General features: G+C 29.4%; 2 protein-coding genes across 2 annotated transcripts; one reads left to right on the top strand and one right to left on the bottom strand.

The window, feature by feature from the left end:
• Positions 1–3,100: 3,100 nt before the first annotated feature.
• Positions 3,101–5,417, top strand: LOC124945073 (chromo domain protein LHP1-like). Its single transcript, XM_047485444.1, has 6 exons — positions 3,101–3,539; positions 3,641–3,666; positions 3,758–3,847; positions 3,924–4,559; positions 4,928–4,988; positions 5,064–5,417. Exons 1-6 carry the CDS (start codon positions 3,213–3,215, stop codon positions 5,109–5,111), a joined length of 1,188 nt encoding a protein of 395 aa, XP_047341400.1. The 5' UTR covers positions 3,101–3,212; the 3' UTR covers positions 5,112–5,417.
• Positions 5,418–9,373: 3,956 nt separating this feature from the next.
• On the bottom strand, positions 9,374–11,272 carry LOC124909955. The gene is made up of 4 exons (XM_047450582.1): positions 10,667–11,272; positions 10,316–10,570; positions 10,128–10,219; positions 9,374–10,046 (listed from the first exon to the last, which is right to left on the bottom strand). Exons 1-4 carry the CDS (start codon positions 11,270–11,272, stop codon positions 9,374–9,376), a joined length of 1,626 nt encoding a protein of 541 aa, XP_047306538.1.
• Between the last annotated feature and the right edge of the window lie 777 nt (positions 11,273–12,049).

The raw sequence follows: 12,049 nt of genomic DNA, 5'->3' as shown, positions 1-12,049 counted from the left end.
AAGAAAAATCAATCAATACTATATATCATACTATATATCATGTCGATCCTTCTTTCAAATCCATGGATGGTTAGAGAATAAATCGACGACGGATTAATCTATGGATGCTTAGAGATAATGAATCGATGCGAAAGGAACGACACGACAGATTAATCTAGGAATTGTTAAAGAATGAACCGATATGAAAGGAATGGCGGATTAATAGAACGATGGAGGCGGAGAGACTTAAATTTTATTAGGGTTTATATATTTCACATCCAAAATCCTTATTTATAGAGGACGTACTATTGTTAATGGGCCAAAACCCTAAACCACAGCTAACTTCACTTCCAGCAGCCCACTCACATTTGAAAACTAGTGTATCCAAAACACTTTCAGGACAGATGAGCCTGATTGTAGACCCTGCCTTTTTAAAAATTGAAAGAGAAAATATAAATTTAGGATTATATTTTTAAAGATCAACTAATATAACTAATTTTTTTTATTAATAAAGAAACTTTATTTTTAGTGAATATTTATAATATTTATTTTAAATCTTACATAAATTTATAAGTCAAAATTGAAATTTATTATTATTATTATATATATTATAATAATACTTAATAATTTAAGTTCTGTTAATTTTAATTTGGATATGAGTGTAAATGAATAAGAATATGAGGTGAATATGGCTCAACTAGCATGTCATATTAATTAATATTAATTCTCAAAGTTAATAAAATACCATTAAAAATAGGATCTCTAAAATACATTTGAATTTATAAAATATTTTTATTTTTTAATTTCTCAATAAGTAATTAGGTGCCGATTTTAAAAAAATTAAAATTAATCTAAATAAAAAAAATTTTTAGATGTATTTTAGTCATGCCAATTATTTTAGTTCCTAATCTAGTTTGAGACTTGAGAGTAAAAGTAAGTTATGAAGCGTGATTGTTGAGTTCAAAATTCGTGGATCGAAACTTAGAAAGTATGAAAAATATATATATATTCCATTTTTGAAAATGGTAATGATTTTTATTTAGAATAATTACAGTAATATTTATTTAATAAATATCAAATTATTTAAATAATGATAATTTAAAATAAAATATGAGACAATTATTTTTTTTATTTTTTTATTAATATTAATAATTTATATTTATATATAATTTTAGTTATAATATATTAAAATATGTAATATTTTTAATATTATCACCTTATTATAATAAATTTACTTAGAAAAGACATTTTTGCAACTAGATGGTTGAGTAACAATTTAAACAAGTTAACCTATTTAGTTGATAAGTTTTTAATTTATAATACACCTTACAACCAAACAAGTCGGCGTTTTAAAAAAATTTGAAACACAATTAATGTTTCTAAACTTATATTTTGATACGTATCAATTAATTGATTTTTGTTATGATTTAAAGTAAAAAGCTTAAAAACTTACTTTTTAAATAAAGATTATTTATAAATGATGAGAAATTACTATACTTACTTATAAAGGGAAATTAGATCATGGTAATCTAAGATTATATTAGTAAATATTTACAAAATTATACTTTTTTTTTTGTAAGAAAGGGACTTTATAGTATTTTTAGTGAATATCTATAACATTCATTCTAGATCTTAAATTAATTTAAAAGTCAGATTTTAAATTCAATTTTATAAAATTTATTTATCTCCTTAGGTATATGTTTCTTAGTAAGAGCATGTAAACTTCTAATATATTATTATTTAGTATATATATTATTATTTAATATATATATATATATATATATTATTTAATATATATATATATATAAATAAAATATATATATCAATACTCTTCGGTTTAAATTATTATTTTTTATTTTATTTATATATATATCAATATCTTTTAAATTTTACTAAAAATAATCATTACATTCTCAAAATCATCAACAATCATTATTTTTTTCTCTCATTATGTTTTTTAAATAACCTCAATCCAAATAAGGCTTTAGATGTAAAAAGTTTTTTTTCTTACTTGGAAAATTGTGTGAAGAAATATTTGTGGAACAACCAAAGGGTTTTGTGAAAAAGGAGATGAAGCTAACAAATTAGAGTATATAATTTGGGTGAGGGAATGAGAAAAAGAATTACGTGGCGTAATCTGATTAGCCAAAAAATCAAATGATTTCTCCTTCTTCTCTCTTTCCTCCTATTTTTTCATTTTCCAACCAATAAGTTGATGCCACATCATTCAGTATCTCATTCTTTCCCCCTATCACTTCTCAATTATAAATTGGAGAAAATATTGTATGCCCTAAAACAAGCCTCGAGGACATGGTACACTCGTATATACACCTATTTAATGCAAAAAGATTTTGAAAATGGTTAATTCTGACTTCTTGGTGGAAAAGAGCCTTGCCTATGGGAACTTCCCCATATTGCTATCAATGTCTCCCGCTAGGCATAAGGCTAGATTCGCCCCTAACTATTGATAAGATCCATTAGACAAGAAAGTAAATTTCGTATTGATGCTTAGTTGTCGAATTTATCCATTAAGGAATTCGTGGAATTTTTGTGGACAGATCAGTTCGTTTGCAAACGAAAGAAGGTTATTTATGTCATACAGTAGAGTTGCCACCGTCGCCTCAACTTTCCCGTTGTAACCAATCCAGCATAGTCTAAGTATATTTAAATTATCCACTCTTTTAGTTTAGCGGCAATAAAAAGTTTATACTAAGTCTAAGTTATTGGGTTCGAACTCGTCGATAATTTATGCGCTGAGTTAAATGGTTAAGTATGTTTGCGAATTACCTACTTAATCTTTTGCCCCATTTTTTTAAAATATATTTAAATAATTTATCTTATATAATATAGACTCCTAATCTATTTTAATGTTATTATTAAATTTGATAATATATATATCAATTTCTTTTAGATTCTTGTTTAATAAAAATATTTATTTTTAATTAATTGTTTTAGAGGCAGTTAAAAAAATATGAAATATAAATGATTAAAACAATTATAAATAAAATGACTAATTAAAAAAATAAGTTTTTATGCATAAATAAAATAATTAAAAACACAAATACCAAAATCCAAACAAATCTTTTAAATTGTGTCTAATCTGAACATGTCTGTCTGTCTGGTTTGACAAGAGCCTTCTTCCTTCCTCGTGTCTCCTTTAACAGTCAAATGATTCTTCTTCTGAAAAAAGCAGAAATCCGATTCATCGAAGCACCTATATAGAAAGAAAAGCCATGAAAGGCGGAAAAAAGAAGTTTACTGGAGCAGCAGCAGGATCAACACTCGCTATGACGGAAACTTCATCACAGTTGGAAATAACGCCATCGGAGTCGGACAAGGAGATTCAAGCAGGTGATGATGATGAAATGGCCGCGTCTACTATGAGTAAGAGAGATCTTCAGAACGGAAAAGAAGACGACGATGAGGATGAAGAAGAAGAAGAAGATGGAGGTAAGAGTTTTGAGAATCATGAAGACTGTGAAATCGAAGAAGGAGAGCGCCCCAAGTTAGCTGAAGGATTTTTTGAGATCGAATCCGTAAGGAAGAAAAGGATTAGAAAGGTATGTTAGTGAATCCATCATTTAATTCAATTATCCATTTCTATTTTGGCTAATCAGGAGCTTTCCTTTTGTTCTCATTTCATTGAATTCAATCTCCCAAGGGTGAAGCTCAATATCTCATCAAATGGTGCGTTCCCTAACTTTTAATCTTCTTTGTTCTGAACTTCTGAGTTCTGATCCACGCTCATGACTTCCCTTCCCTTCCCTTCCCTTTGAAGGCGTGGATGGCCTGAGACAGCCAATACTTGGGAGCCACTTGAGAATCTATTAGCATGTTCAGATATCATTGATGCCTTTGAAGAAGACAGGTTTCCATTTCCCACCAATTCTATTATCCCTAATCAATGATAATTTCTTCAATCTCCTTTCCTCTCTTGTTTGAAGCTTGCAATCTGGAAAGCCTAAATCTACAAGAGGACGTAAACGCAAGTATAAGCCAGTAACTCCCAGTCAACCCATGAAGAAACAGAGGATTTCCTCAGCAGCTTTAAATGTTAGAGTGTTTGTAGAGCCAGTTCCCATGGCTAATTTGAATGTTAACAGAAAAGTTGAGGAATCTAAGGAGAAAAATGAATTGAATTTAAAGCTTAGTCAACTAAGGAGTGAATGTGATGTAGAGGTTCAAACGAATGATCAAGAAACCTATGTGTCTGAGAAGATGAAGGGTTCTGCATTAGGGTTTCCAAAAGTTGTTGACAATTCTGAGCAATGTCAATCTGGTCGTTTTACTGGAGCTAAAAGAAGGAAATCGGGTTCGGTTAAGAGGTTTAAACAAGAGATAGCATCGTCAAGTGTACCAAATGACGAGATGAATAAAACAATCAGAGACTCTAATGGTGGTTCCTGTAGTAGATCTGGATGGCAAGATACTACTACTATCAATCCAGATTTTGCTAAGAGTTTGCTTGACAACAACTCTAATGCTCTTGCCACCATAACTAAGATCATCAGGCCTATAAGCTATTCGTCGACAGCGATAAACAATGTTAATGACATTTCGCTGACTTTCATGGCTTTGAGGTTTGATTTCCCATCTCAGATTGTTTACTCCTATCCTTCAATTTGAACTTATGCACAAGGATGAGACAGAACACTATTATATGATTTGCTAAGAATTGGCTTTTCTTTTGGGTCAATTTGAACATTTATGATTTGAGGTCTTAAGTTCAATTCCCACTAAATTCACCTTGTTTCCAAATGGCTAATTATTGTCTTCGTCATCGAATTTTGTTTGTAGTCATATCCTTGGTCATCATATCCCATTGACATTTAAGGTTTGGTAGCATTATCATCATATATACCTGATTAGGATGATTCATACAAACTACAAACGGTCTCTGTACCAAGTCTATACTCTTGAATTTCATGTTCTTAATTGTTCTTTACAGGTCTGACGGTAAAGAAGTTGTCGTTGATAATAGATTTCTCAAAGCAAATAACCCACTTCTGGTAAAGAAGCTCATCTGAACATTTGTGTTACTTTTTAATTTTTCTCATATTTGGTCTCGGTTATTGTTGTGGCAGTTGATCAGTTTTTATGAACAACATCTCCGGTACACCCAAATCCCTTGACAGGCAGGAACAGGATTCAAGTCGTGATCTGAGATGCAGCCTGGACCAAACATAGTAAGCTTGTTGTATATTTTGTGGACCAAACATAGTAAGCTTGTTGTATGTTTAAGGGGCGGTTTATTTCCCTATATGAAGTTTTAACTGATTTGTATAGCAATTGTCTCTTTCTTTTTTCTCGGACACCCTAGATCCTTAATGTTTACCTCGTGTGTATAAGTAATATTGGTCCAGCATAATCGAGATTGTTAGTGTTGTTCATTCTCCAAAGTGAATGTAATGAAAATCTTAATTTTCTTTTGGGGATCAGGCTTTATTTACTTATGAAAGATAACACTATCTCAGGGTTGAGGGGAAATCGAACTTGAACACTTTGGTCTAATATGTTATTTACACTGTCATAGTGTATTCTTTTCAATTTGTCGGTTAGTTTGTTGGGCCTATTTGTAGACATTTGTTTCTATATCAGGGTGATTCCATCATCCAAACCTATAATTAGTTTAGTTAACTGTGTTACACATGCCAGGCATTCTTAATACACCAGATCGGCTGAACACATTCAGCCGCAACGCCTCTAGCTACCCACCATTCTAAACCTCCACTCGTTCAACCGGTCTGTAGCCTCAGGATATCTCTTTCACACCATTATCATTCCTATTTCCAGACCACATAGTCTCAGCCATGGCAGATTTCCGAGGCAAAAGCCGGTCAACCCACTGAGTTCAGGCAAGGCAAGGCTGGACCTATTTGGATGCGAGAAGGTTCGCCCTGTAACCCTCCTTCAATCTCCATCTGGCCATCTAATGACCCCAGGGGTATCAAACAATTTCAATCCTTCTTCAATTTGTTGATTTTATTGGCCGAATAAAGAAGTATTTTCTTTTAATAGATTTATGTGATTTTGATGAAATGTCTGAAATATGTAGAACTTTAGTTGCATTAATAGATTCTTTCTTTGTTATATTATCAATGAATATTTGGAATTTATAAACGAGAATTCAAAATCAAAATCATAGCAATTAATTATAATAGATGTTTTAATATACAATTAATTATAATAGATGTTTTAATATATTGAAACGATGAAATTTTGGTTCTAAATTTTTATTGCTCCATGGTATGAATGAATGTGTTGTTGAGTTATGTTGTATTGATTAAATAAATTTTATTTGTAAAAAGTTCGATGAATTCAATCTTTATTTGAATTTTATTGAATTTGGAAAAGTTAAAACGTGAACCTTTATATGAAGTTTCAATAATTTTTAAGTCACGATGGACGTTCAGACATTAATTGTGATAAATTGTATTCAGAGTTGTTGGTTGTGAGATATTATTTAACAAATGAAAAAAGAGTAATTGATATGCTACAATGTTTGGCAAAACTGAATGGTTTATTCTCAAATATTTACATTACCTATAAGATTTTGTTAACTATACCACGACAGAAAGAAATTTATCGAAGTTAAAGTTTATCAAGAATTATCTTCGATCAACAATGTCACATGATGGACAAAATGGGCTAGCAATGTTGTCGATTGAGAAAAAAATAGTTCGTCAATTAGATTATACAGATTTGACCAATATTTTTGTCTTTAAAACAGATAGACGAGTGATGTTTATTTAGATATTTCAAATATAGTTAACTTTTATCTTTTTATTGACGTTATTTCTAGTTTATTTATATATATATATATATATATATATATATTACATATTGAAATTTACAGCAACAAAATATGTTGTAGACAAAATATATTATAAATACTTCAATTATCTTATAAATTGTAACCTTTTTTTAAAATGAATAATGACTATCATAAAATAATTAGAATATTATTTTCAAGTATATTGACTCATAAAAAAATACTATTATGTTTTATACATTATTATTATTATTTAAAAACTAATATGATATTACTTGTCATATTCTTACTTCAATTTAAATTATTTTCTTTTTAGTTAGAATTTAATTGAGACATTTATTTTCTTTGTTAATATTATTATTATGTGAATTATTTTAATGATTTTTTTTATTTAATATAAATCAATAAACATAAATAATAATAAAAATAAGTATTATCAAATTTTGTTGTCAAAATATCAATAAAAGAAATAGTCAAAAAAGTGCTTTTTATATATAGATTACGTAAATATTACAATAATAAATTTCTAAAAACAATTAGTATATTTGAAAACTATAATAAATGTGCCAATGATAAACAATAGCATGAATTTCAAGTATTTTTTAGGGTAAAAATATAAAATAAATATTATTTGTGTATAAATAGTTTACATAGAAGTAATATTATTAAATTTAATTGATTTTAGCTTACAAAATATAAGTGAAGTCCAAATTTAGTGTTCAACATATATTATAAATTCATTAAGTTTTTATAATTTAAAAAAATGTTTTATTAAATTTAAATTTTAAATTTTATTTATTGTAAAAACACTTACAAATATATCAAACATATGCATTTTATGCTAACTAATTATATAAATTAATAACATCAGATAATTTTGATAAAATATTTTCAAATATTGAATTTTGAATTAAATTATTAATTAAATTATATAAAGTTATATTTGAGTGTAAATTACTTATTAGTGTTATATACTTATTTGAAAAATAAAAATATTAAAAAATTATTTTATTAATTAATTTAATTTAATTTTTATTTTTATTTTTATTTATATTAATTTTAATTATTTAAGAACCAAATTTAATAAGAATTGACATTTATCAAAATAGAAAAATTAAATATATAAATATAATTAATTATTTTAAACTAAATAAATTATAAATAGATAATTAGACAAATTTTAGAAAATACTTAGAATTAATATATACATAAATAATTAAATAAAAATATATATTATAAAAAATATTCTTTCAACTATATAATATCTAATTTTATTTTTTTTATAATAATAATAAATAATACTCAAAAAACTTAAAATATTTAGCTAAATATATTTTAAATTTGCTTTTATAATTTAATTTATTTTATTAATTTATCTTAGATGTATTTTTATTTTATGAAACATTTTTTATTTCAGTCTTTTTATTTAATCATATATTAAAAATATATATATAATAATTATTATTTTATTTTTAGTGTATAACTTTGTTTTTTTCTAATTATAAATAAGTCTTAAATAATTTAACCAACTTAAATTATGTTATATAAGATTTACTAGAATATATATTCCTATTTATGAATTGTTTTTTATTTTTTTAATTTATTTTTTGTTATATATCACATAATTTCCACAATGGGTGTCTCCCATGAATTCTAGCTTGGCTTAATTTTATATGGTTTTTGGTTGTTTTTCTTTTAGTGTAGTAGTTTCTTGTTCTTTTATCTAATTTTTAAACTAGTTGAATTACAATTTATTCGATTTGAATTATTTAAATAAAAAATAGTTTTATAAGATAAAATATAAAAAAGTCACTTTCCTAACCACATCAAATAATTTTTTTATGAATTGTAAAATGTTTTAAAAAAAATGTGTATACTTAGTTAGTTTGGGGATTTGTATATTTATTTACATTTAAAAATAATTCATCAATTTTTTACTTTTACTAATCTATTTTTATATATTTAATTTGGAACTATGTGGTTTGTTTTGAGTTATACCAAGAATATTAATAAATAATAATATGACGATAGCTACTAACATTTGGAAACATTCTTATAAAAAATTATCTTGTAAGGTTGCTTAGGCGTTTCTATTGGCTTCATCACTGTTTGTTTTTATGAGGTTCTAAAATCAATTTAATTGATTTTTTTTTGTTAATTAAAAAAGTATTACCCTAGCTATATTGTTAATAAAAGATTAAAATTATCTTATTTGTCCACTATCATTACTAGATTTTACATAAAACAATGTACCATTAACATTTGAAATGAGTTGTGGAAAAAATTACTTTTTTTATTTCATTAGAGTTTCCAAACAATTACCCATAATTTGTCAATCTAATGATTCATTAATTTGTCTCTATATAAATATCTTGTAATTAAAGTTTACATGAATAGATTTGTAATGACAATATAATTTATGGCTCATTTAAAATTATAATAAATGAAAAAAAACAGCTGGAAAATTCTCTAACATTGGATGCATTAACTTCATAAGAATAAAACAAAATCCAAAGTTTGTCCACATCAATTGAAATGGAACATTATTATTTAGCTAAACGCTAAAAGATTTTTTACCCCCATTGAGTGGTAAAAAGTAAAACCTAATGCATGCAACCAATTTTACTGCAATGATGCAGAATCCACATGCTGTAATAATAGGCCATACAAAGTCTTCCTCAATTTCTCAATTTTCTCATCTGTTTCTTCTTCATTTCCTACTATTCCTTCCAACCATTTATCAACCTTCCTAAGCTGCATCAAAAGCCCACCCATTTCTAATCCAGATTCGCCCGACCCAAACAAATCCTCCAAATATCTCAAGAACCACGATCGCGACGACAAAATCAGCTTTTGCGATAAATTCGCTATATCCTTCATCGCATTATTGTTGTTGGTGTTTCCATTCGACAAATCGTGCTTCTCCAAGCACTCCGGTTTCTTGAGCATCGAGGAATTATGCCTCTTATTATTCGAAGAAGACTCCCCAGCTGTTTCTTTCTTTACGCCTTTCTCGAGTATGATAACATGACCGTTATCGCCTTCTGAAACACCCTTGTCGTCCTTTCTGTATAAGGAGATTTTGGACAAATCGGACTCAACCGCAGCTTGAATCCATGAAATGGCGTTTTTGTCAGGGAGGTTTTCACATGCTTGGGAAAGAGACAATTTGCGGTTGAGTAAGGAATCGGCTGTGGTTGCTGACTTTTCAATGGCGAGATGGAGATTCAAGAACCGCTCTACTACTGATCCGGGCGGATCCTTTCTCGATGCAACGCAGAGTTCATCAAATGTACTGAAATCATGATTTTTGAGATGAGAAAGAAGGGTTTGTTTTCTGCATGCAATGTAATATTCAATATCTCAATGTCTTTACCTCATGCATCGAAGGACAGCATCTGCAGCAGATGATTCAGTGAGGGCGTGTATGGCTGCCAAGAAAGCAGAGTTCCTATGTCTCAAGGTTTCCTAAAACAACAAGAACAAGAACAACAAACCTCTTAGAATCAATCAATAATATAAACTAGGAATTAAGAATTGGTGATTTGGGTTTTGCTGTTTTACCTTTCCATGATCACGAATGGTACGAGGAAGTGAATCCCATGCCACTTTCGGAGCACACCAAGACCTGAAATTAACAGGAGCCACCTTAACAAGATGCCCACTAATCCCATTGTCGGGTTTTTTCTTGCCCATTGCCTGTTTGCCTGTCAACTTTGCCGGACCATTGCTGGTCTTGGCCGGTGAATTCGCCGGATTTGGAGGTTTTGAAACAGAGTAGTCTCTCTCAGATGATGATGATTTCTTGATCGAAGAACCCTAATGCCAAACATTTATAATATGAATTATGATATGAAAAGTACAATTTTGAAAGAACTCAAAAATTTGATTAGAAAGTAACTGAAAGTGACTCACCGAAGGTTCTTCTTTGGTCTTTGAAACAGACGCAGCCGGCACGACCACCGAGTTCCTATGCACGGGGCTCCGGTCCCAACCACGGCGAGCCGAATCCAAGCTCAACCTCCTCGGTTCCATCACCTCAGCCGAATCTCGTTTCAACATCCCACCAGCTCCATTCGATTTTCTCATAGTATTGATCCCCTTCGCCCTACTAGTCACATTCTCAGAAACACGGGTCCTAATCGGCAACAAATCACTAGAAATCAAATCCTTAGGTTCCCCAATGCATGCCCGTCTTTTCGAAACCGGCCTTATCCCTCTAAGAACTGGAACCGCCGGACCACGATCGAACCTATCCACATAAATAAACTGACCCAGCTGGATCTTATCAGTGAGTATCAACTCAGTTTCATCATCCGATATCGCAACATAAGCCGAGTGAACAGAATCGGATACCCTTAAGTAGAAACCCCTACTCTCCCAAGGATCCCCGCCGACGAGAGCAGGTACGATTCCAATAACTTGTAGAAGCGCCGTCCGATGTTCGCCGGCGACTTTAACTTCCTTATTTCCAACATTCTCTAGAAGCTTGGATAGCACTCCCGGCGTCAAAGACGCCATCTTTTCTGTTTCTATGTTCTGGGTATGTTCTAAGTTGTCTTAATAAAGTTGGCGCCACCACCATTGGGGCGAAGAAATAGAGGAAGAAATGAAATGAAATGAAATTCGAATCTCAATAAAACGTCATCGGAGAGATCGCTATCAACTTTATTTTCTTTCTGGTGAAGTCGCAGGAGCCGAGGTAAGGTGTGTCTGAGTGAGACAGAGTAAATTGGCTCAAATATCGGTACTAGAAAAATTTAACAATCACTGTTATATAGGTAGACACGCGACAGTAAAATCAGAAAAATTTATGTTTGAATTTCACGCGCTTAACGGTAGGAATAAAAGAAATGGTTGACACGTCCCGGGGTTTAGTTTAATCGTGAGGGCCTCGTTTGGACTTAATTGGATATGTCAAAGATAAAATTGGTGTCACGATCTTTATTTATTACAAAATTAAATCCCATTTTATATTTTTTTATTGTTGGTTTGATTCAAACTTATTTTATTGAGTTTATTATTTAATTAGTATGGGGTATTTATCAACATCAAACTTATTTGTTATACATGTTTAATCATTCTATTTATTTAAAAGTATTTACCAAATCATTTAAGCCAGTTTAATTTAGATTATAAGTTTAAATTACTATATCAACTTATTTAAAATTAAATTTTATTTTGAAAAATAAGTGAGCACCTAAAATTATTATTTTATTATCAAACAAAATTGAATATCACAACATTATTAAATATACAAATTTACTTTCTTCTAGTAGAACTCGGTTACGTATGACG

This window comes from Impatiens glandulifera, chromosome 7 (assembly GCF_907164915.1).
Source record: "Impatiens glandulifera chromosome 7, dImpGla2.1, whole genome shotgun sequence".
Taxonomy (NCBI): Eukaryota; Viridiplantae; Streptophyta; class Magnoliopsida; order Ericales; family Balsaminaceae; genus Impatiens; species Impatiens glandulifera.
This window is presented reverse-complemented; position numbering and strand designations above follow the sequence as displayed.

Bases quoted from the DNA above. Each gene is read 5' to 3' on its own strand.
- LOC124945073 (XM_047485444.1), top strand. From the start codon at position 3,213: ATGAAAGGCGGAAAAAAGAAGTTTACTGGAGCAGCAGCAGGATCAACA. The intron at 3,540-3,640 runs GTATGTTAGTGA...CAATCTCCCAAG, and splicing joins GGAAGAAAAGGATTAGAAAG to GGTGAAGCTCAATATCTCAT. The intron at 3,848-3,923 runs GTTTCCATTTCC...TCTTGTTTGAAG, and splicing joins GATGCCTTTGAAGAAGACAG to CTTGCAATCTGGAAAGCCTA.
- LOC124909955 (XM_047450582.1), bottom strand. From the start codon at position 11,272: ATGGCGTCTTTGACGCCGGGAGTGCTATCCAAGCTTCTAGAGAATGTT. The intron at 10,571-10,666 runs GTGAGTCACTTT...GTTTGGCATTAG, and splicing joins AGACCAAAGAAGAACCTTCG to GGTTCTTCGATCAAGAAATC. The intron at 10,047-10,127 runs GTAAAGACATTG...TCATGATTTCAG, and splicing joins GCTGTCCTTCGATGCATGAG to TACATTTGATGAACTCTGCG.